Below are 23,766 nucleotides of genomic sequence, written 5' to 3'. Positions count from 1 at the left end.
GGCCTGGCTTCCCGGTGGCACTTTTTGGGGGGGGGGGGGGGGGGGGTGTGCTGTCCCTGTGTCCCCAACACCGCTGCTGGGAGGGAGGGCTGGGTCTGGGCCCCCCCCTCCGTGGGGTCCCGCAGGGTCTGGGGGGGCCGTGGCAGACCCCGGGTCGGGCAGGGCCGTGGCTGTTTGCACAGGGGGCTGCTCCCCGAGCCGGGAGGAGGGGGGTGTGTGGGAAGCGGGGTTAACTTTACAATAAAACTGGTGAAAAGTGTGCAAAGTCCATTCTCTTTATTAGTAGAAGGCAGCGGCCGGCCCAGAGCCCCCACCCGGGCTGGGCCCTGGCACAAGGCGACCCCCGTGTCCCCCCTCCCCAGCCCTCTGCCCGGCGGGGGCACAGGCAGGCACGGCCCCCCTGGCCCTGACACCGCAGGGTGCCCGGGGTGCTGCTGCCCACAGGGGTGCCCGGGGCTCACCCCCCCCCCCCAGCACCGTCAGCCCAAACCGCCCCGGCACCCCTCAGCCCCGCACGCTCCTCGTAAAGCTGTTTATTGCCATTTAAATTACTCTGTTAAATAAAACCCGGTGGGATTTAGGAAACGCCTGATTGTCTGGGGGGAGCCCGGGGGCTGCGGGGGGGCTGGGGCAGGGCCAGGACCTGCAGCTCTGCTGGGGGGTGACCAGGGGGGCTCTGCCCCATGGCGTGGTCGGGACGCGCCCGAGGGGTCCGAAGGCCCAGCCCGGCCCCGTACCGCACGGGAGGGGTGTGGGGGTCCCCGCGGGGCAGGGCTGGGGGCTGGCGTCTCTTTGGCAGGTGTCCCCCCCCGCAAAGGCCTGGGGAGCGCGGGGTGCCCATCCCTGGCTGGGCACGGCTGCGCAGCCGCTGCCCCGTGCCGGCCGTGCCCGGCGCGCTGGCTGGCACACGCTCACACCGGCATCGGCATTTCATTGTACTCGTCCACACCTTCCCGCTCGTCGAGGATGGGCTCGGCCTCGTCTGCGTCCAGCTGGGGGGAGACGGGGGCTGAGCGAGGGGCTCCCCCTCCGCCACAGCCCCCAGCGCCCGCGGGGACGAGGGACGCGGCGGCGGGACGCGCGGTGGGTACTTACACACTTCATCTCCCGGTCGGTGAAGATGCGGCTGAGCAGGCACATGCGGAGTGGCACCGTGAGGATGAGGATGAAGGGGAAGGCCAGGGAGGCCACCGTGGACATGACGGCCCAGAGCACGGCCAGGCACGCCAGCTGCAGCCCGGTGAAGAGGTGCATGCGCAGCGTGCGCACCTGCGGGGACGGCCGTCACACCCCTGCGTCCCCCTCCCGCCCCATGACCACGGCACCCCCCCACCCCGGGGACACGGCGCCCACGGCCCTGCCGGGCTCTGGGTGCCCCGGGGGAACGGCCCTGTCCCCCCCCCAAACTTCGTCCATCCCCTCGACCCCCTAAAAAAAGGCTTTGCCAGAGTCTGTCACGCAGACGGCCCAGTGCCCCCAGCTCAAGGGTGCCCCAGACGAGGGTCCCACCCCCCCGGGGACCCCGCCAAGGGTCCACCCCCCCACCGACCTTTTTGACGTAGGGGACGTCGGGGTGGTGCTTGGGGGGCATCAGCAGCAGCTGCAGGCGCTCGTAGAACTGGATGCCGTTGAGGGAGGTGACGCCCATGTAGAGGAAGATGCCAAAGAGCACGGCCAGCGGGATCTGCCGCAGCAGGTCCCCGATGACGATGGAGAGGCCTGGCACAGAGCGGGGTCACCCGTGGTGTCCGGGGAGGGGGTGCCCTGAGACCCCCCCCCGTCCCCCTCCTCCCTGCCCGGTCACCCCCCCAGGCTCAGGGAGGGTCCTGCGTCACTGGTGCCCCCCCGGGAGAGGACAGCCGCACCAGTTGGGACAGGGCTGTGGGCACCCCTGCCCCTGTGGCCCGTTCCCCCCTCCCCACGGCTGCCCGGCCCCCGGTGGCCGCGCGGGACCCACAGCGGGCAGGGCTGGACCTACCGACGAGCACGGCCACCAGCAGCCCGGTGACCCGCTGCTCCTTCACCTCCTGGATCTTGGGCTTGTCCCCGGGCGCCACAGCCTTGCTCATGACGGTGAGGGCGTTGGCGTGGGTGACGGAGCGCACGGTGGCCGCCGCGAGCCACGGCAGCCCGAAGAGCGCGAAGAAGCCGCCCATGGCCACGATGAGCAGGAGGTCGAGGTGGAACCCGGAGCCCTTCTGCAGCATCCGCTCCTTCTTGCTGATGATCAGCCTGGGCACAAGGGCAGACCGTCGGCACGGCTCGGCACAGCACGGCAAAGCTTGGCATGGGACGGCATGGCATGGCACAGCATGGCTCAGCAAAGCTTGGCATGGCATGGCTCGGCTCAGCCTGGCACGGTTCAGCATGGCACAGCTCAGCATGGCATTGCACAGCTTGGCACAGCACGGTTCAGTGTGGCACGGCACAGCAAAGCTTGGCATGGCTCAGCTCTGCACAGCGCGGCACAGCTCAGCCTGGCACGGCATGGCACAGCTCAGCCTGGCATTGCACAGCTCAGCACAGTGTGGTAAAAGCTTGGCATGGCACTGCAAAGCTCAGCCTGGCACGGCATGGCATGGCACAGGTTGGCATGGCTCAGCACGGCACAGCACAGTTCAGCGTGGCACAGCTCAGCCTGGCACAGCGTGGCACCGCACAGCTTGGCATGGCTTGGCACGGAACAGCAAAGCCTGGCACGGCTCAGCAAGACATGGCACAGCTCAGCGCAGCTCGGCATGGCACGGCATGGCATGGCACGGCACAGCAGGCATGGCATGGCACGGCACAGCATCACACAGCACAGCATGGCACAGCATGGCACAGCATGGCATGGGATGGTACAGCACAGCACGGCATGGCATAGCATGGCATGGCACAGCTTGGCACGGCACAGCTTGGAGCATGGCATGGCTCAGCCTGGCCTGGCGTGGTACAGCACAGCACGGCACGGCATGGCATGGCATGGCGCAGCGTGGCACAGCTCGGCACGGCACAGCATGGCACGGCACAGCATGGCACGGCACAGCGGGCCCCGCCTGCCCCCCTCCCGGCCCCGCTGCGCTCACGTGGTGATCTGCGTCTCCATGAAGATGAGGATGAAGACGAGGACGGCGGGGAGGCCGCTGGCCACCATCATCCAGACGGGGAAGTCGCTCTTCTCGCCCAGGGGGTTGATCACCCAGCCCCGCTTGTCGGGGGCCGTCACCGAGAACCCGCTGGGCACGCTCAGCTTCTGCGGGGAGGGGGCGAGAGGCGCTGGGGGGGGGGACACCGGCTCTGCCCCGCGGGGGGACACCCCCACCGCAGCACCGGGACCCACCGCGGCACCGGGTCCCACCGAGGCAGGAGGGTGCGGGGTGGGGGGGGTCCTGCCCGGGGCGGGGGGGGCCGGCTGGGTGCTGACCTGCGTGTAGGTGTCCCGGATGCCGTAGTCCACCAGCACCATCACCAGGATGGCGATGGGCACCCCGAAGTCCCCGATGAGCCGCCGGATCTGGGGGAGGGGGGGCGGAAGAGCAGGGTCAGCCCGGCCCCAGCACCCCCCCATCCCCCCCCGCCCCGGCTCAGCTCTGCCCCCCAAGCTGGGCTCACCCCGGGGCTGTCCCGCCTGCCCCACGCACCCGTCCGGGGAAGAACCGGCTGTTCTTGAACTTGCGCAGGAAGAAGGCGATGAAGAAGGTGCCGGCCATGAGCACCAGCGAGAGCAGCGCCGTGTTGGGCTGCCCCGTCACCTTGGCCGCGGCGTTGGCGGGTGCCGCGCTGGCGTTCCTCCACGCCTCCGCCTCCGCCCCGCTGCCGTTGGCCCGCAGGCAGCCGTGCAGGGGGTGCTCCTGGAAGATCTGCGGCGGCGCCGTGCTCAGGACGGTCCTGCCTGGCCCCGGCCCCACGGACACCGGCCCCGGCCCCACACGCACCGGCCCCAGCCCGGCAGACACTGGCCCCAGCCCCATGGACTCCAGCTCCAGCCCCACAGACCCAGCCCTGGCCCTACGGACACTGGCCCTGGCCCCACAGACACCAGCCCCAGCCCCGCAGACCCTGCCCTGGCCCTATGGACACCAGCCCCAGCCCCACAGGCATCATCCCCAGCCCCACGGACACCAGCCCCGGCCCCATGGACACTGGCCCCAGGCCCATGGACACCAGCTCTAGCCCCACAGACTCCGGCCCTGGCCCCACAGACACCAGCCCCAGCCCCACGGACACCAGCCCTGGCCCCATGGACACCATCCCCGGCTCCGCGGCTCACCTTGGCCAGCTTGGAGAAGGTCTCATAGATGAAGATGAGGGAGATGAGGAAGGCGAAGATCTCCTGGGTGAAGCGGGAGACGAAGCGCACCAGGAAGCTGCCCTCGAAGGCCACCATGACCAGCACGATGAGGATGAGCCAGAAGCCGATCCAGACGCGCCCCACCAGGTACTCCAGCCCGTTGGAGGTGCAGAACTGCCGGTGCCGTCGGGGCGGAGGGACGGAGGGAGGGGCGTCAGCAGGAGGGGCGGCCACGGGGCTGGGGCACCGACATCCCCCGATGCCTGCCCCCCAGCACCCAGGAACGTCCCCCCGGCCCGCCCCGCTCTCACCGTGAAGAAAGCCTCCTCGAAGACGAGGAGGGGCCCCGAGAAGCCGATGACGAGCAGGGGCTGGGCGCCCAGCAGGCAGAAGAGGACGCCCTGCAGCGACGTGGAGATGATCAGCTCCGACACCCCGATCAGGTCCTGCGTCTTCTCCCCTGCGGGCAGGACAGCATCAGGACACAGGACACCCGCCGGCCCTTTGTCCCCAGCGTCACAGCCGGTGGGTGGCCCCGGTAGCACCCGCAGTGACCCGGTGCAGTGCCCCGCGCCGGTCCCCCCCCCACCGGCGGTGCCGTTCCCCCCCACCGGCGGTGCCTTTCCCCCCCCCGGCGCTCACCCAGCAGCCCTCCGAAGGTGATGGCCGGCGACAGCGCGGCGAAGTAGATGAAGATGACGGCTGCGATGCACTGGGGGTTGAGGGCGTCCCTGAAGTCGCTCAGGTACTTGGGGTACCGCCGCCGCACGTCCCGGATCAGGCCCCCAAAGGGCCGTCCCGTGCGCCGCAGGGGATCGTCCTCCTCCTCGCCCTCGCCCTCCACCACCTTCAGCTTCAGCAGCGCTGCGCCCCGCAGACGGACGGACGGACGGACGGTGAGACCCCGCCACGCGGGTGCCCCCCGCCATCCCCGTCCCCCATCCCGTCCCCCCGGCACCTTTCTCCTCGGGGGACTTGGGCTCCAGCAGCAGCCGCCGCTCCTGCTCCTCCCGCTTCTTCAGCATCTCGCGCTGGAAGTGGGCGACGCTGCGCAGCAGCTCCTCGCCCTGCACCTCGGAGGGCGGCAGCACCACGCTGCAGTCCAGGAACTCGTTGATGGCGTTGAGGAGGTCGTGGCGGTCGTCGGCCAGGTAGGCGGCCTCGTGGAATTGCTGGCGGGACGACGGCGGCGTCAGAGCCACCGCCCGGTGTGGCACCGCGGGGGACCCCCAGCCCGGCCGCGGCGGGGGCCCGGCACCCACCTTGTCGGACATGAGGGTGGAGATGGAGCGCCCGATCTCGTGGTAGTCCATGTGGGTGCTGCTGGGGCCCAGCAGCACGAAGAGGAACCGCACGGGGACGGGCACCTCCAGCACCGAGTCCAGCTCCACCGCCTCCTGCAGCCGCACGAAGGCCATGGTGGGCTGGTCCAGGAACTCCACGCAGCCTGGGGGGCACCGGGGGTCACCGGGGGAGCCCGACACACCGCCCCCGAACCCCCACTCCCTGCCAACCCCTCCGTACCCACGAGCACCACCGTGGCCTCGGCGTTGTCCGGGATCTTCTCCAGCAGCTTCAGCTCGTGCTTGGACTTGGAGCGGGTGATGCCGGCGGGGGGCGTGGGGGTGAGCACCTCCCTCTGCGGGGACAGGGCTGGGGTCAGGGCCCCTCCCGAGGACGAGGAGCGGTGGTGGGCCGGGAGGAAGGCTGGGGCCAGCGTGGGGCAGCCGCAGGGGCCGGGCTCACCTCCCGCTCCACGTCAACGCGCGTGTCGTGCTCCGCGGCGTGGCCGGCGATGAGGGGCTCGGTGACGGCCGGCTCGCTGCCCTCGGCCACGTGGTTGGTGCTGTGGTGGTGCACGAGCAGCGAGCCCAGGCTGCCCGCCGAGATGTTGCGGGGGAAGAAGTCCTTCTCGTCGCTCGGGTGGCTGCGGGGCAAAGCCAGGGCTGCCCGTGGTGGCCCCGGGGGAGAGCGGCCGGCAGCCCGGCACCGCCACCCCTGCCGGCACGCTGCACGCCGGCCGTGCCGGGGAGAGCGCGGTCGCCGGGGCCGCGGGGAGCAGATCCCGACGGAGGTGGGGGGACGCTGCGGGTCGCTGCCCCCCGCCCTCACCTGTGCTTGAGCAGCAGCGCCCGCAGCACGTTGGCGCGGTCCTCGGCCCGGATCTGGTCGGTGATGACCATCTGCTCCACCACCTGGTGAGCCACCCCCGGCAGCGTCTTCTGGTCCAGGTCGAGGAGCACGGCCCCTGGGCGAGGGAGCGGGGGCTGAGGCCAGCGGGGACGGGGACCCCCCCCTTGCCCGGTCCCCCGGCGCCATCCCCGCCTCCCTACCGTGGGACAGGGTCTTGCGCAGCTCCAGGAGGCTGCGGAAGGACAGGGAGGCCACGTGGGGCTTGCCCCAGCGGTCCGTCTCCTCCTCCACGTCCTCCTCAAACTTGATCCAACGCGCCGTCTCCTTCCACTGCAGCTCCTGGTTCTTGTCCACCACCAGCTCGTTCAGCTCCACGAAGACCTGCCGGCGCCGCCAGGTCAGCGCCGGGATGGCGGGGACCCTCCCGCGGCACCGTGCGCGGGCAGCCTCCCACCCACGCCCACCCAGCCGCCTCCGCGGGACCCCCGGCACCTCGTGGGGCTGCCGGTCCTGCTTGCGCTGCCGCGTGCTGGGCTCCTTGTGGTCCTTGCTGACATGGACCACCTGCGCCTTGGCGCTCTTCCGCACCAGGTGCCGGCGCACCCCCGGCACGTCCTCGAAGCGGTGACCTGCAGAGACGGGGGGGACAGCGATGGCGGCGGGTGGGCGACCTGGGAGCCCTGGTCCGGGGGGGCCACCGAGCCCCGGCACGGGCAGCCGTGGGCTGGCAGCCTGCCCGGGGTGGCTCGGAGCAGAGGGACCCCCGTGCCGAAGGCTGCGTGATCCCGCCGGGGAGCTCTGTGGCAGACGTGACAACAGCCGGTGCCGGCGCGGCCCCCGGGGTGTGGGGTGCCCCCCACTCACTTTTCATGTAGTCCAGGTCGGCCGAGGCCAGCGTCTGCGCCTCCGACTCGTCCGTCGGCATCTTCTGGTACCGGGCCTGCTCCGCGCCCGTCATGCTGCCGATGCGCCGCCGCTCGTGCAGGTTGTAGCTGCGGTGCCCCGGCTGCGACTTGGCCACGGGGCGACCGGGGGAGCCGGCCTCGGCGACGGCCGCCTCCTCCGCCGCACCTCCCTCCTCCTCATCGGGGCTGCGAGGAAGGCGCCCGCCCCAGAGCTGAGCCCCCCCCCAGCCCCGCTGTGGGGCGGCCGGAGGGGGCTGCCCACCCCCTGAGAGCCCCAGCCCCGGCCGAGCCCCGGCCGAGCCCCGGCCCCCGCTCACCTGCCTGCCCGGGCGCCCCTGGGGGATGCGGACCCTCGGGGCTGCGGGGGGGAGCCGGGCTGCGCCGTGGGGGTCCCCGGCTCCTCCGCCCGGCGGTCGGTCACCTCGTCCTCCTGCAGGAAGAACTGCGACGGGACGCGGGAGGAACCGGCTGCCACAGAGCCGTGTCCTCCAGGCACCGGTGGCACCGGCTCCGGCACCGCGGTGGCACCTGGCCGCCCGCCCCGGGAGCCCCCAAAGCCAGGGGGGCCCCAGCGCTGCCCCCCGCTCCCAGCCCTGCCCTCACCTGCACGGCCTCGGGGGGGCCGGGCTGCTGGAGCTCCTCCGCCGAGCGCTCCGTCTCCGTGTCGCACGCCTCGTCCTCATCCTCTTCGGCCTCCTCGATGGTGGGGGTCTCGCCGGGGACGGAGGCGCGGCGGTGCTTCTTCTTGCCCTTTTTGGGCGCCCCCTTCTTGCGGCGGGCGTCGGGGGGCAGGTGGGTGGAGAGGGGGGTGGTGGATGTGGTGGGACGACTGGCGGTGGTCTGCGGGGGACAGGGCAGGGTCGGGGTCCTGCCTGCTGCCCCCCCGCCGCCCCCCGGCCCCCACTCACACTCGAAGTCCTCCTCGCCATAGCTGCGCCCGGCCTCCTCAGCGTTGCGGGGGTGCGCCTCGCTCAGGATCTCCTCGAAGCGCTCGACACCCAGCGCCTTGTTCAGGTCCTTCTCCTCCTCCTCCTCCCCCCCGAAGGTGGGCGACCCGGCGCCCGGCGCCTCCTGCTCGGGCTGCGGGGCGGCAGCGGGCTCAGCGGGCACCGGCACTGCCGCCGGCCACGGTCGCGCACCCCACACGGCGGCTCTGCGGGGTCCCCAAAGGCCCCGCACCTGCGGGACGTGCACCCCGGCACGGCGTGGGACGCGCACCCCAGCGCCGGGCGCTCAGCGGAGCCGTTTGCACCCAGCGCGCCCGGCACCCCCCAGCCTCAGCACTGTGCCCCGGTGCCGCGCTCCCCCGCGGGTACCCCAGCGCCCCGGCGCCTGGCCACAGCGCACCACTGGGGCCGTGGTCTCCCCATGTACCCCCGGTGTCCCCGGTGTCCTGCTCCCCAGCACAGCCCCGACCCGGCATCCCCGGTGCTGTGCCCCGGTGCCGTCCTCTCCCCACGCGTCCCCGCTGTCCCCAGTGCAGCCCCAACCCCGCATCCCCGGTGCTGTGCCCGGTACCATGGTCTCCCCGTGTACCCCCAGTCCCCCCAGTGCCCTGCTCCCCAGAGCAGCCCCGATCGGGCATCCCCGCCATCGTGCCCCGGTGCCACGCTCTCCCCACGTACACCTGGTATCCCCAGTATCCCCAGTATCCCCAGTGCCCTGCTCCCCAGCTCAGCCCCGACCCGGCAGCACCAGTGACATGGTCTCCCCATGTACCCCCGCTACCCCCAGCGCAGCCCTGGTGCCACACTCCCCCCACACGTGCCCCCGCACCCCGGTGCCCCGCTCCCCAGTCAGCCTGGACCCAGCACCCCCGTCACCGTGCCCCCCCTGCGTACCCCCAGAGCCGTGCCTGGTGCCGTGCCCCCCCATGTACCCTCAGTGCCGTGCCCGGTGCCGTACCCCTCTGTGCACCCCCAGCACCCCGGTGCCGTACCCCCACCTCCTGCGCCAGCCCCTGCCCCCACGGTGCCCCCGGTGCCGTGCCCCCGTCCCAGCGCTGCTGGTGCACCCCACTGTGGGTGATGGGGTGCAAGGGGGGGGGGGGGCTGCTGCAGGTGCAGGGGGTGCAAGGGGGGGTGTGCGGGGGGGTAGGGGACGCAGGGGGGTGCGGGACTGGGGGACCGCAGGGTGCTGGGGGGGGCAGGGGGTGTGCGGGGCTGGGGGTGAGCACCGGGGGGTGGGGGGTGCAGGAGCGCGGAGCGGGGCGGGGGGGGGGATTGCGGGAGTGCCGGGGGGGTGCGGGGCTGGGAGGGGCGGGGGGTTCCGGGGGGTTGCGGGGCGTTGCGGGGGGGGGGCGCGTCCCCGCCCGGCCGGTCCTACCTGAGTCATGGCGGAGCCGCGCTCCCGCCGCAGCTCCCGCAGCGCTTTATCGGGGCGGCGCGACCCGGCCCGGCCCGGCCGGGGATGGGGGCGGCGGGGGACGGGGGGGTCCGGGGGGGGGGCGGCGGCTCCTTCCCCGGCCTCGCCAAATATTGACGGAGCCGCCCCGCGCCCGCCTCAAGGTGACAGCGGCCCGCAGAGGGCACCGCCGGCGCCCGCAGCACCGCGCTGCCCCCCCCCGGCATCCCACCGACCCCCCCGGCATCCCACCCCCACGGCATCCCACCCCCCCGGCATCCCACCGACCCCCACCCCGGCATCCCACCCCCCCGGCATCCCACTGACATCACCGGGATCCCACCGACCCCCCCGGCATCCCACCGACACCCCCCCCCGGCATCCCACCCCCACGGCATCCCACCGCCCACCGACATCCCACCGACCCCCCCGGCATCCCACCCCCCCGGCATCCCACCGACTCCCCCCGGCATCCCACCGACCACCGGCATCGCACTGACCCCCCCGGCATCCCACCGCCCCCCGCCATCCCACCGACCCCCCCGGCATCCCACCCCCACGGCATCCCACCGACCCCCACCCCGGCATCCCACCCCCCCTGCATCCCACGGACCCCCCCCCGGCATCCCACCGCCCACCGACATCCCACCGACCCCCCCCGGCATCCCACCCCCCCTGCATCCCACCGACCACCGGCATCGCACGGACCCCCCCGGCATCCCACCCCCTCCGGCATCCCACCCCCCCCCACGGCATCCCACTCCCCCAGCACCCCCCCGGCCGAGGTCCGGCACCCCCAGGAACGCACCGACCCCCCCGCGGCCGAGCCCTGACCTCCCCCTGGGCAATGCACCGACCCCCCCGGCCGGGCTCCGTCCCGCCGGGAATGCACCGGCCCCCGGGCAATGCACGGCCCCCCCCCCCGCCCCGCCCCGGGAATGCACCGACCCCCGGCACGCAGAGCCGCCCCCCCCTCCGGCGATGCACGGGCCCCCGGGAATGCACCGACCCCCCCCGCGGGAATGCACCGACCCCCCCGGCAACGCCCCGACCCCCGGCGATGCGCCCCCGGTCCCCAGGAACGCACCGACTCTGCTCGCGGCCACACAACGACCCCCCCGCCGTGTGTGCGCTGACCCCCCCAGCGCTGCAGAGGTCACGTCGGGTCACACCCCCCCGGGTAACGGTAACGCACGGCTTCCCCCCCGCCGGTAAAGCCCCCGGTAAGGTGGGAGCTTTGCCCCCCCCCACACAATTCCTTCTGGGATTGCACTGCTGACCCCCCCCCGCCATGGCCCCCCCAGGGACGGTCCCTGCGCTGCCCCGGCCACCCCCGATGACCCCCCGGGACCCCCGAGGGGGGTGTGGGGAGGGGGACACCGGGACGGGGAGGACGGGGTCACCCAGACATGGGGGAGGGCCGGGGTGGGGACAGGGGTACCCCGGGCACCGTCCCCTGCCAGGACACCCCCGGGCAGCGGCGGTGGGGGCTGCCACCCCCCCTGGGGACGGTGCCCTGTGGCACAGCCCCCCCAGCCCGGCACATCCCGGCCCAGGCGCCGTGTTCTGAGGTCCCCGCGGTCCCCTGGCCCCGACCCCAAACGTGGGGTGACCCCAAACCCCTGGGGTAGCGCCGTGGGGGTGACAGGGACCAGGCAGACCCACGCGTCCCCTCACACCCACCACCCACGGCATCGAGGCGCCACGTGACGGCGGCAGAACCCCCTTGCCAAACCCGCCGGGTCCCCGGCCTGGCGTGACCCAGCGCCGGCGTCCCCACGTGCGCGGTGTCCCCGGGGTGCCCGGCCAGGGGTCGGTGGGGCCGAGCTGCTCCCGACCCCGCGCCCTGTCCCAGGGCGATGCCCCGCGTCCCCATGTGCCCGGCACGCTCCATCGCCTGCGCGGCGGCCACGGCTTTGCCGGGGACAGCTTCGGCCGTGGGACGGGGTGTGGGGTCCCCCAGCCCGGTGAGGCCGCGGCTTACCGGGGAGCGCAGGAGGAAATCCATGGGTGGCAGAGCCGCGGGAAGGGGACACAGGTCCCGTTCCCGGTCACGTGCGCGGCGATGGGGACTTGCCCAATGGCGCCGGCAGCGCGACGCAAAGGGTGAATCATTAACCCAGCCCCAGAACCCGCGCCGAGGGCACCGCTGGCACCGCGCGCGGCCGGGGCAGGCGAGTGGCACCGGCGGAGATGGTGGCCCTGGCACGACGCACCCCGGCAGCACCTGCCTGAAGGGCACCCACCGCCCCGGCACGGGCTGGCTGCCGTGGGGCACAGCCCTGCCCTGCGGCCGGGCAGTGGGGCAGCACCCTGCGGTGTCATGCCGTGGCACCCCTCGCCCGGCCGGTGGGTGCAGCCCCCCCAGCCCCCATCAGCCCCCCTCGGGGCCGTGGCCGCCGCGGCACTTACGCTCTGGAAGGCGGAGGAGATGATGTGGTGGATCTCGGAGGACACCTGGGAGTGGGTCATGGCGCTGGCGCGGCACCGCGGCGCCCCCGGCTCAGCCCTTCTCCTTCTCGCGGGGGCTCAGGGGACGCTGTCGGGGCAGCATAACCTGGGGGGCAGAGATGGGGGGCTCAGGGTGCTCCCCCGGCACCGGCGATGCCCCGAGGGGCCGCGTGGACATCCGCTTCTCCCCCGGCACCGGGCGCCAGCGCCGGGGCAGTGCCGCGGGCGGGGGTCCGGGGTCTGCCCCTGCTCGGTGTCCCGGGGCGCGGCGCGGGCAGGGCTGGCTCGGGGCCGGTTTGTCTTGGCCGGGGGTGGGAGCGGGAGAGCGGGGGCCAAGACAAACGCCGGGAGGGGAGAGGAGCCGGGGCAGCGGGACAGGGGCCAGAACCCCCATGGCGAGACCCCGGGCACCAGCCCAGCCGCGTGGGGCGCCGGCAGGGAGCCAGACCCCGGGAGGTGACGGCACTGCCGGACACCCAGTGCCCAATCCCTCCCTCCGGCCTCCTCCCAGCACCCCCATACCAGCCCACCGGCCATCTTTGCCCCCACACTTGCCCCTCAGCAGCTCCCCCCGGCACCGGGCTGACCCTGGCGGCACCGGCGTGCCGGGTTTATGGCCACAGGAGGTGGTCCCCCACGTGACGGTGGAGGACCGAGAAGGGTGGTGACGGATGACTGCGTCTCACATGGGTGCCTCGCCATCACCGTCCTCGTCACCGTCTCCCCCACTGGTGGCCGCGGTCGGGCTCGAGGAGCCGCGGCCTCGGCCGACGCCGAGGCCGCGGCTCCTCGAGCCCGACCGCGGCACCGGATGGTACTTTCTCCTCATTTCGGCGCTCCCGGTTTCCCTAATCCCCAGCCGGGGCCGGAGCCGGAGCCAGCACATCCACATTCCAGCCGCCCGGATTATCCCACAGCCGCTCTGCCGGGGCGCGCGCCAAACCCCAACCGGCAGCCAAAACTCCCCCCCACACACAACTCGTGCCCTCCGTATCGCTGTGCCCGAGCCCCCCGCCATGGCACGGGAGCCCACCCGGCACAGCTCCAGTCTCACCAGTGCCCCTCACCCGGGGATGGAACTGGTGGGGGATGAGACGGTGTCTCTGCTCCCCCGCCCCCAAAACGGAGCCGGGACCCCCAAACTACCTTTGTGGGGTGACACCGGGTTGGTCCCACACGGCTGCGTCCCCCCAGCCCCAAGGATTTGGGACCAGCAAATGGGGTGTGGGGGGGTCCCCGGTGCCGGGAGCGGGGCACCGGGTTGGGGGGCAGAGCCCCCCAGGAGGGTCAGCGGCGTCGAGCCACCAGCCAGTTCCTTCGTGCCGCCAGCTGCCACCGTCCCACCCTCCCCGGGGACGCGGCGCTGGGCCACCGCGGGTGCCGGGGCTCCGGCGCGGGAAAGCGCTGCCCGCTGCCGGCCCTAAGAAGCTTTTTGGGGTTAATCGCGGGGATTAGAGCCCCGGGAACACACTTGGGATTGTTCTCCGGGAACGCCGGGCTGGGAAGCGGCGCCGAGCTGCGCTCTCACCGGCGCGGGGGAGCCGGCTCCGGCCCCTCGCCCCACCGCTGGCGCTGCTGCCGCGGTGCCAGGTCCAGCCACGCAGGGGACACACGGTGCCCGGCAGCCGGTGGCCTGACCCCGCTGGAAATGGTGACGGTCACCCGGGGGGGGGAACTTCTGCTTTCCGTGATGGCGGCTGAGTCACCCGGCAGGCACGGCCGGGCAGCCGGCCGGCAACAGCTCAGCGGCTCGTGCCAGCCCCGCAGAGGAGCCCACGGCCAGCACATGGCCGCCCCCCGCACCACGCTGCGCCGGCACCCACCCCCCGGCATGGGGCTCCGGGGCGCTGGGGTGCCCGGGGGCTGTGGGGGCGCCCCATGGCAGCTCTGCCGGTGTGGGTGCCCCACACCGTGCCGCTGGCTCTGGGCACCGGCTCCTCCTGCTCCGGGCACCGGCGGGTGGTGGCCGCCGTCTCTGGCCGCGCGGTGTCGGGATGGTGGCAGCGCCCGCGGCAGCCCCGCGGCACAATGGCCCCTTGTGCGAGGGAGCCGGCGGCTGCGATAAGCGGGGCAGGTCCCGCAGATACGGCCACGGGCTGCCAGCGCCGTAATTACCGGCTGGCTGCCATCAGCGCCTGTGCGCCAGCCGGCCCGGCCGCTCCCGCCGCTGCCGGAGTCACATTCCTGGGACCGGCCCCGGCCTGCCCGCCTGATCCCGTCAGGTGATTAGAGGGATCGGCCCCACGCCCCGCGCCGTGGGGCTGCCCCACAGCCCCCACGTGCCCCTGGCCCCGCCGACGGCACCAGCAGGGGAGGCCGAGCCGGTGGCGGGATGGGCAAGGAGGGAAGTGAGGCGATGCCGACGCCGAGATGGCAGCGACACCCTGTCACACCAGGACATGCCACGGCCCAGGGAGCCCGTCCCCACCCGGGCCATCCCGCCGGCACCATGGACCCAACACCCCTGGAGGGGGGACGGGGAGGCCCGGGGGCACCCCACAGCCCACCTGCCCGGTGCCGCCGGCAGCGCGGTGCCTCCTCACGCCATGGCCAGGGCTGGGCCGGCAGCGGCAGCGCCGGGAGCGGGTCCCCGAGGCGGGATCAGCGCACACACACGCACACACATGTGTCGTACACGCTGGTGCCACAGCCCGAGGTGACGCCGACGGTGACCGCCGTGCCACCTCTGATCAGGAGCCGGAGCCACATCTGCAGCCAAGACCGCGGTGACGGCGAACGCACGGCATCCCTTGGCATCTTCCCGCTGGCGCCACCCCCCCAGACCCCCTCTGCCCAATTCCCAGGGAAAACTGCGGCAGGACCAGGCTGGCGCAGCTCCAGCTGTGCCCATGGTGCCAGGATGACGTGCCCCAGGAGCCCCGGGCTGTGCCCCGGCACCGGGAAGGGGTGACCCCCGGCCACCGAGCTCCGATCTCCCACGTGGTAGCCACCAGCCGTCCCCGTCCCCGGCACCGCCGGCAGCACCCCAAGGTCGAGCGGCCTCCGCACCCCGCCGTGCCCAGGCTCTGCTGGGCTCTGGGTGGCTCCGGCACCCACCGCCGGCACCCGCCGTGGCCATGCACCAGGATCCCCCCTGCATGGGCAGGGCATGAGCCCCAGCCACCCGAAATGGGGGACAGTGCCGAGGGGGGCCCCGGAGACACCCCCGGGGACCTGGGGACAGGAGACCCCCCGAGCCCCCTGCAGCCCAGCCCCCGTGCCCAGCACCCAAGGGCTGGTGGCCACCAAAAACGGCCACCGAAAATGCGGGCAGGCGCAGCCACCCCACGCAGCCACCCAGTGCCAGCCCCCCCCGGCCCCGCGGGGTCCCCACGGCAGGGGACACGGCCCCGCTCCCCCCTCCTGCCTCACCTGGCTGCTCCGGGAGACCCCGGCAGACGCCGCCACCCCCTTGGCCGCCGCGGGACGCAGCAGGGCCGAGAGCGCGGCTCCCGCCCGGCAGAGGTTTCCTCCTTCAGAACCCGCCACCAAAAATATCCTTCACCCCCCTCCGGCCCCCCCCCCCCCCCCGGCCCCGCGACCTCGAAACCGCCGGATCCGGCAGATGAATCACGGCGCTGCGCGGCTCCGCGCCCACGCCCACGCCGGTGCCACCGGGGACTGGGACGGGGGGGGGACAGCCGGTAGGGCTGGCACTGCTGTCATGGGCAGGGGCTGCCCCACGGACCCCACATCAGGCCGGGACCCCCCCCCGCACCAACCCCCAGTGCCGCGGGACACGCACCGGCACTGACACCTCGGCGCAGCCTCCGCACCGTCACCCACGGCAGGGCTGGGGGCCGTGCGCCCACCCACCCACCCACCGCGGCTGCACCGGGGGCCTGAGCCCGGCTGTCCTGCTCCCCACCGGCGCCGGTTCTGCCCCACTCACCCCATCGCCCGCCAAGCCGGCACGGCCGCGGCCCCGGCGTCCCGCGGAGGCTGCCGGGTGCCGGCCAAGCCGGTGGGTGTCCCCTGGGATGCCAACGGGCGACGAAGCGGGACCCTCGGCCGGTGCGGCCGCCGCGTCGTGCCCCGTCGCACCGCGAGCTGCCGAGCGCCGGGAGCTTTTATACCGGTGCGAAAGGGGGAGAGAGAGAGAGAAAAAAACAAAACAAAACAAAACAAAACAAAAAAATCAGCAGCGGCAGCAGCGAAAAGTCTTTGTTTCGGCAAGCCTGCACCAGGCCACTTTATCCAAACAGAGCCGCGGTGCCAAGTGCCGGAACGGCTCCTCGGGCAGCCCCACCTCTGCGCCGCGGCTCCTGCTGGGCTCGGGGGCGGCCAGCGGCGAGCGCCGGGGCCGGGCGACTGCCAACGGTGGGGGCACGACCCCCACCAGCTTGGGCGGCGGTGATGGGGGTCCCGTCTACGGACACGGCGGGGCAGAGAGCGTAGCCCCCCCCACCCCCCATACACACCCCGGCAAGCCCCATCGCGGCATCCTCGGGCAGCCAGCCCGGTCCCTGCGGCCACCCGGTCCCCTCTAATGACAGGGCTGTGCCGGGGATGGCAGCCAGACCCCCCCTCGCCATCCCTGGGACGTTGCCGGGGAGGGGGGCGGCGGGAGCGTCCCCCATCCCGTCCTATGGACGGGATGGGGGACGCTCCCGCCGCCCCCCTCCCCGGCAACGTCCCCCACCACCCCATTTTGCCCCAGACCCACCATCCAAAATCCTCCCCGCGGAGCCCACCCGGCCCCCCCCAACCCCAGCCCAAAAATCCCGCGGGAGGCGGGGGGCGGAAGGGCTGCCGGCGGGGAGCGGGGTTGTTAATTAGGGCGATGACATCCCGCGCCGGTCCCTTGAAGCCGTGCAGTGACCCCGAAGGGCACGACGGAAAGGGGGGGACCGGAGCCCTCCCCGCTGACAGGCCACCACCGGGCCACCGACACAACCCCCCCCCCCCTCCCCGGAGCAATCCCGACGCCAAAACAGAGACCATGGGGGTCTCCCCCGGGCGCTGGCTCTGCCCCCAGCCCTGCCTGCGCCACGGAAGGCCGCGGGCGCCGTGTCCCCCACCAGCACCTGAAGCCCACCCCCAGCCCGGGGGGGGCCGTGGGAGCCCCCACCGGAACGTGAGTGGGAGGGTGGCGGGGCTGGACGCGCGCCCGGCGTTGCTCAACCCCTGGCAGCCTTTCGCAAGCGGGCAGCGCCGCTCGCCACCCGGCACCGCAGCTCCCAGCACGCACCACGCCGGGTGGGCGCCAACCCCCGCGGGCACCGCAGGAGGGTCCCCCCCGCTCGGGGCAGTGGGGGGAGGCCGGTGGGTGCGGGACGGCGGTGCCACACGCGCCGGGTCGGCTCCTGGGCGCCACGTTCCTCACCTGCGTCGGGCTCAGGAGGCGGGAGGGAAGGGCATGGAGCTGCCACGCGTCGCGCCGGCGCCTGCTGGAAAAGAAACAGACACCGAGGGCTGAAGCGGCGGCGACACGGCTCTGCCAAACCCCGCCGCGGCCCGGGGCAGCTGTGGCCACCGGGGCCCGCTCCGGTGCGGGAAGGTGGCCAGGGCCACGTGTGGAACCGGCCCCGGAGGCGCGGCGGCGGGAGGGGACCGAGGTGCGACGCCCCCGATGGCAGAGACGCCGGGTGCGGGGCGGGGGGGGGGGTTCCAGGAGGGTCTGTGGGGAAGTCCATGGGGGTCCCGGTGGTTCCAAGGGGTCCAAGGGGGTCCCGGGGGGTCGCAGAGGGTCCCGGAGGGATGCCCGCAGGTGGGGGTGCTGCTTCTGCCCCGGCTGGAGGAGGCGGGGGACCCGGGAGCGCCCCATGCGACCCCCCCCCGGGCTGGGCTCCCCCCGCCGGGGGTCCCGGAGGCGGCAGCGGGGGGGCCGGGATTCGGTGCCGCCGGTGGAGCCGCGGGGCCGGTGCAGCGCCCCGGGGTCCCGTCCCGGGTCGGGGGGTGGCGGGGGCCGGGGGTCCCGGGCGGGGTGGGACGGGGGAAGCGGGGAGGGAGCGGGGACGATCCCGGGCGGGCGGCACCGGCACCGGCCCCGCCAGCCCCGCCGGGCCCCATGGCGGCTCCGGTTCCGGTTCCCGCTCCCGGCCCCGCCGCTTACCGGAGAGTCCCGCCGCGCCGGGCGGGTTTGCGCGGCCCCGCGGGGCGGAGCGGCAGCGGGAGCGCGCCGGGGCGAGGCGGGGCGGCACCGGGCGGGTCCGCGACGTGTCCCGGCAGCGTCCCCGTGGGAGCACCGTCCCCGTCCCCCGCGATGGGAACCCCACCGCGGCCGGTCCCGGCGTCCCGGTGCAGCGGGGCGGCGCGGGCGGAGGCGGGGATCGAACCCGGAACCCCGGCGGGGAGCGGGAAGGCGTGGCGGGGGCGTGACCAGCGCTGGGGGGGCGGGGCGTCAGCGGGGCGGGGGCGTGGCCTGCGCGGGGGCTGCCGGGAGGTGTGGCGGAAGGGGCGTGGCCGGCGCGGGGGCTGCCGGGAGGTGTGGCGGCGGCGGCGGCGGCGGGGCCGGTGCGGCGGGGCCGGGTGCGGATCGCGGCGCGATGCAGAAATACGAGAAACTGGAGAAAATCGGGGAAGGTACGGCCGGGAGCGGGGCGGGGAAAGGGGGCGGGGCGGGGCGGGGCGGGGCGGGAGGAGCGGGGCTCGTTCCCGGTGCCCGTTCCCGGTGCGGCGGCGGCGGCGGCGGCGACGACGACGACCCGGCATCCCCGCAGGCACCTACGGCACCGTCTTCAAGGCCAAGAACCGGGAGACGCACGAAATCGTGGCGCTGAAGCGGGTGCGGCTGGACGATGACGACGAGGTGAGGATGGAGGGATGAAGGGAATGGGGGGGGGGGGGCGGGGAGGAGATGCTCGGTAACCGGTACCCGGTGCCCGGTACCGGCTCCAAACCGCCTCAATCCCCCCCCCCGATCCCTCTGCAGGGCGTCCCCAGCTCGGCGCTGCGGGAAATCTGTCTGCTGAAGGAGCTGAAGCACAAGAACATCGTCAGGTGAGATGGGGGGGCTACGAGGTGGCACCGGAGAGAGGGGGGGTCGGGGTTCCCCCGGGGCCACGGGGGCACCCGGGTGCCCCCGTGGCCCCGGGGGGAGCCCCGACCCCCCCCCCCCGGGGTCTTCCCCGGCACCTCAGCATCCCGCCCCCCCCGTCCCCTTCGCAGGCTCCACGACGTCCTGCACAGCGACAAGAAGCTGACTCTGGTCTTCGAGTTCTGCGACCAGGTGGGGGTCCCGGTGGCAGCGGGGGCGGGGAGAGGGTGGGGGGGGGGGGGGGCAACGGTTTTAACCCGAGATCTGGGGGGAGGCGCAGGGAAGGAATTTGTCCCCGTGAGGGTGGCGAGGCGCTGGGGCTCAGAAGCTGTGGCTGCCCCATCCCCGGAGGGGTTCAAGGCCAGGTTGGACGGGGCTTGGAGCAACCTGGGCTGGTGGGAGGTGTCCCTGCCCAGGGCAGGGGGTGGCGCTGGGGGGGCTTTGAGGTCCCTTCCCCACCCAAACCATTCCCTGGCTCTCTGTGTCCCCCGCTGGCTCCTCCCCAGGACCTGAAGAAGTACTTCGATAGTTGCAACGGGGACTTGGATCCGGAGATCGTCAAGGTGCGTTTTGGGGGGGGGGGGGCTCTGGAAGCCCTTGGGGACCCGGGGCCGGTCCTGCCCCGGCTGCAGCGTCGCGAGAACCGGCCGTCGGCGCCGCTGAGGCGTCCCGCGATCTCCTTCCAGTCCTTCATGTACCAGCTGCTGAAGGGTCTCGCCTTCTGCCACAGCCGCAACGTCCTGCACCGCGACCTCAAGCCCCAGAACCTGCTCATCAACAGGGTGAGGGACAGGGAGGCGCCGGTGGTCGGGGCTGCGTGCCGTGCCGTGGCGCCTGCGTGCCATGCCGGCGATGCCTGGGGCTGCGTGCCGTGCCGTGCCATGCCATGCCATGCCAGCTGCGTGCCGTGCCGGCTGTGCGCCGTGCCAGCAACGGCCGGGGTTGTGTGCGTGTGTGCCATGCCAGCTGTGAGCCATGCCAGCGATGCCCAGGACTGCGTGCCATGCTGTGCCAGCGATGGCCAGGGCTGTATGCCATGCCAGCTGTGCGCCGTGCCAGCAACGGCTGTGGCTGTGTGCCATGCTGTGTCGGCTGCGCACCGTGCCAGTGACGGCCGGGGCTGCGTGCCGTGCCAGCTGTGCGCCATGTTGGCTTCGTGCCGTACGAGCGATGGCCAGGGCTGCGCACCACGCCGTGCTGGCTGTGCATCGTGCCACCTGTGTGCCGTGCCGGTTGTGCACCACGCCGTCGACAGCTGGGGCTGTGTGCCATGCCGGCTGCCTGCTGTGCCAGTGATGGCCGGAGCTGCGTGCCGTGCCGGCTGCGTGCCATGCCAGTGACACTAGGGCTGTGTGCCGTGCTGTGCCAGCTGTGCGCTGTGCCAGCGGTGGCCGGGGCTGTGTGCCATGCCATGCCGGCTGTGTGTCGTGTCACCTACGTACCACGCTGGCTGTGCGCTGTGCCAGTGGTGGCCGGGGCTGTGTGCCGTGCCGGCAATGGCTGGGGCTGTGTGCCGTGCCATGCCAACTGTGCATCGTGCCGCCTGCGTGTCGTGCTGGCTGTGCACCGTGCCAGTGACACCAGGGTTGTGTGCTGTGCCGTGCCACCTGCATGCCGTGCCAGCGATGGCTGGGGCTGTGTGCCATGCTGTGCCAGCTGTGCACTGTGCCGGCAATGGCCAGGGTTGCGTGCTGTGCCATGCCAGCTGTGCGCCATGCCGGCTGTGCACCGTCCCAGCAACACCGGGGCTGTGTGCTGTGCCGTGCCAACTGTGTGCTGTGCCGGCTGCACACCGTGCCAGCGATGCTGGGGCTGTGTGCCGTGCCGTGCCGGCTGTGTGCCATGCCGGCTGTGCGCCGTGCTATCTATGCATCACGCCAGCGACGCCGGGGCTGCGTGCCGTGCCGGCTGCGCACTGTGCCAGCAATGCTGGGGCTGCATGCCGTGCCATGCCGACGGAGCACCATGCCAGCGTGCCGTGCCATGCCGTGCCATGCCGGCTGCGCACCGCGTCCCCCGCGCCGTCCCGCTGACCCGGCGCTTTCCCAGCAGAACGGGGAACTCAAACTGGCCGACTTCGGGCTGGCCCGCGCCTTCGGCATCCCCGTGCGCTGCTACTCGGCCGAGGTGAGCTGGGGGGGCCGGGACGGTGAGCTGGGGGGGCCGGGACGCGCTTTCGCTGGAGGAGAGGGGGGGTCTCGGCCGACCGGTGCCCCCCCCGTCCCTCCCTCTGCCCAGGTGGTCACGCTCTGGTACCGGCCCCCCGACGTGCTCTTCGGCGCCAAGCTCTACTCCACCTCCATCGACATGTGGTCGGCCGGCTGCATCTTCGCAGGTAGTGCCGGGGGGGGGGTGGGGGGGGCTACCTGCGCAGGGGGGGGGGGGGGGGCTGTGTGCCACCGTGGGGTGCTCATCCCCTCTCCCCCCCACCCCAGAGCTGGCCAACGCGGGGCGGCCGCTGTTCCCGGGCAACGACGTGGACGACCAGCTGAAACGGATTTTCCGATATCCTTGGGAGCGGGGGGAGGAGGACGCCCCCTCTCCTGGGGTGGGGGGGGCTGCGGGGGGGGTGGGGGGGGGGCCCAGGTACCTCCCGTGGTGGCCCTTGACCGCTGTCCCCCCCCACGCTGCTGGGAACCCCCACGGAGGAGCAGTGGCCGGCCATGGCCAAGCTGCCGGACTACAAGGTGAGGCGAGGGGGGGCTGGTAACCTTTTTGGGGGGGGTCGGGGGGGCCGGGGCTGACCTCTGTGCCCCCCCAGCCCTACCCCATGTACCCCGCCACCACCTCCTTGGTCAACGTGGTGCCCAAGCTCAACGCCACCGGCCGGGACCTGCTGCAGGTGAGCGCTCTGCCCATCTCAGAGCCGGGGGGGGGTTTTGGGGGGGGTCCTCACCCCTCGCAGCCCCACGCCGGGCCGGGGGGGGTCCCCTCGGCCGCACCTCCCGCCTTCTCTCCCCCCCCACCCCAGAACCTGCTGAAGTGCAACCCGGTGCAGCGGATATCGGCGGAGGAGGCTCTGCAGCACCCCTATTTCACAGACTTTCTGCCCTCCATAGGGCCCCCCCGCCGCCGGCACGGCCCCCCCGCACGCTGCCGGCCACGCTGGGGGGGCGGGGGGGGGCGGCACAGCCCCCCAGGGCAGCGGGGGGGACGCCAGGTGAGGAGCGAGGTGCCAGCACCCCGACACCACAGCGCCCCCCCCACCCCCCCCAACCCCTATTTATTAGGTTTTTAACCCAACGCTGCCCCGGTTCTGCCCCGGCTGCGGGGGGCTGGTACGCCCCCCCCCCCCCCCCCTCCAAACCCTGACCCCCCCTCCCCCCAGCCCTGCGGGGGGGCCGGGGGCACGGGGAGCCCTCCCCCGGGGACACGGTGCCGGTGGAGGGGCAGGACCCTCCGGGACCAGGCGCGGGGACCCCGGGGGGGGGGTGGGACGCCCCATCCCTCCTCTCCTTGCCCCCCCCCCCCCCTCCGGGGTGTCAGCTCTCCCGGGGGGGGGGTGTACGGCGGGGGCGGGGGGGGGGAGGGCACCCCGTTCCTTTTCTACCGTGCTGCTGTAGGTGGGTGGACGCGCGTTTGTTACCTCCATAAAGAGCTTCCCCCTCCCCAGCGCCTGCCTCCTCCTTCCCGGGGGGCCGGGGAACCCCCCCAGCCCCCCCTGCTCAGCGCGGACCCCCTGTGCCCCCCCCCCCACCCAGCAGCACAGGAGCCGGGCTGGGGCAGCTCTTTAATGGGGGGGGGGGGGCCGCAGCGAGCAGTTCATGTACAGCGCAGCGGGGGGGGGGGGCACAGGCAGGGCATGCAGGTGGGTGGGAGCAGGCTGGAGGGGGGGGCCCCGCCACCCCCAGCCCCCCGATACGCCCCCCCCCCGGCTCGAAGAGGGGGGGGGTGTCCCATAGCGGGGCACCGCGGGCCCGGTGCCAGCCCCGGGGAGGGGGGGGGGGGGGTGTCCCCGCATCCTGGCGGAGGGGAAGGAAGGCGGCGGGGGGGGGGGTGTGGGGTCCGGTGCCCGCGGCCCCCCCCCCCACCCCCCCCCCCCCGGCTGGGGGCCGGTCCCTCAGCAGCAGAACTCCTGGGGGGCGCCTAGAGCCGGGTGACGAGGTAGCAGGTTCGGGGCGAAGCTGAGACCGTCCGGGTGGCAGCGCAGGGGGGGGCGGCCACTCTGGGGACACGGGGGGGGGGGGGGGTATCAGGGCCGGGGGGGGCTGCTCCCCCACGTCCCTTGCCGCCCTCCTGCGCCTGGCCGTGCCCGGGGGGGGGGCTGCGCCCCGTGCCCCCTCCCCCGCCTGCCCCAGCTCCGCCCTGGAGCCCCCCCCCCCCCCCCCAGACCCGCTGCAGAGCAAAGCTGTCCCCCCCCCCCCGCCCCACAGCGACCCAGGGGGGAGGTTGGGGTGGCCCCCGGCCAGGGCAGCGTGGTCGAGGGGTGGGGGGGGGTGTTGGAGCGGGGGGGTCGCTGGGCGGGGGGGGGGTGCCGGGGAGCGATGCATGAGGATGGGAGCGGAGCTGGGTGGGGGGGGGATGCTCCGGGGATGATGCCGAGAGAAGCCTGGGATGGAGGGAGGGGGACGCGGACCGTTTGCTGGGGGGGAATCCCTCCCCCCGCGGGGGGGGCGCAACCCCCCGTTGTGGGGCCTCGCCCCTGGCCAGGGACACCCCCCCCCCGTCCCCCCGGGGGCAGC

At 73.8% G+C, this 23,766-nt stretch overlaps 2 protein-coding genes across 3 annotated transcripts; one reads left to right on the top strand and one right to left on the bottom strand.

The window, feature by feature from the left end:
• Window positions 1-252: 252 nt before the first annotated feature.
• Window positions 253-18,234, bottom strand: SLC4A2 (solute carrier family 4 member 2). The gene is given in 25 exon segments (XM_054189471.1): window positions 253-992; window positions 1,096-1,269; window positions 1,550-1,719; window positions 1,979-2,232; window positions 3,069-3,235; window positions 3,407-3,496; window positions 3,624-3,842; window positions 4,253-4,447; window positions 4,585-4,733; window positions 4,916-5,137; window positions 5,232-5,445; window positions 5,536-5,720; window positions 5,798-5,912; window positions 6,020-6,200; window positions 6,386-6,521; window positions 6,607-6,787; window positions 6,899-7,035; window positions 7,271-7,497; window positions 7,629-7,753; window positions 7,915-8,118; window positions 8,120-8,151; window positions 8,220-8,391; window positions 12,067-12,211; window positions 17,432-17,495; window positions 18,161-18,234. Coding segments are annotated over 23 exon segments (3,690 nt in total). The 5' UTR covers window positions 12,127-12,211; window positions 17,432-17,495; window positions 18,161-18,234; the 3' UTR covers window positions 253-911.
• Window positions 18,235-18,526: 292 nt separating this feature from the next.
• Window positions 18,527-22,324, top strand: CDK5 (cyclin dependent kinase 5). Of its 2 annotated transcripts, XM_054189524.1 has the most exons (12): window positions 18,527-18,630; window positions 18,768-18,856; window positions 18,980-19,047; window positions 19,216-19,276; window positions 19,591-19,647; window positions 19,771-19,866; window positions 21,137-21,211; window positions 21,323-21,419; window positions 21,520-21,589; window positions 21,711-21,771; window positions 21,846-21,926; window positions 22,056-22,324. In XM_054189524.1, the coding sequence occupies exons 1-12, from the start codon at window positions 18,594-18,596 to the stop codon at window positions 22,320-22,322; spliced, it is 1,059 nt and encodes a 352-aa protein (XP_054045499.1). In that variant the 5' UTR covers window positions 18,527-18,593; the 3' UTR covers window positions 22,323-22,324. The 2 variants fall into 2 exon arrangements, with proteins under 2 accessions (XP_054045499.1, XP_054045500.1); XM_054189525.1 differs by lacking the exon at window positions 21,137-21,211 and having other exon boundaries at window positions 18,560-18,630.
• Window positions 22,325-23,766: the final 1,442 nt, after the last annotated feature.

The sequence above is a fragment of the Rissa tridactyla genome, chromosome 2 (assembly GCF_028500815.1).
Source record: "Rissa tridactyla isolate bRisTri1 chromosome 2, bRisTri1.patW.cur.20221130, whole genome shotgun sequence".
Lineage (NCBI taxonomy): Eukaryota > Metazoa > Chordata > Aves > Charadriiformes > Laridae > Rissa > Rissa tridactyla.
The sequence above is the reverse complement of the archived record's forward strand: the minus strand, read 5'-3'. Positions and strand labels throughout refer to the sequence as shown.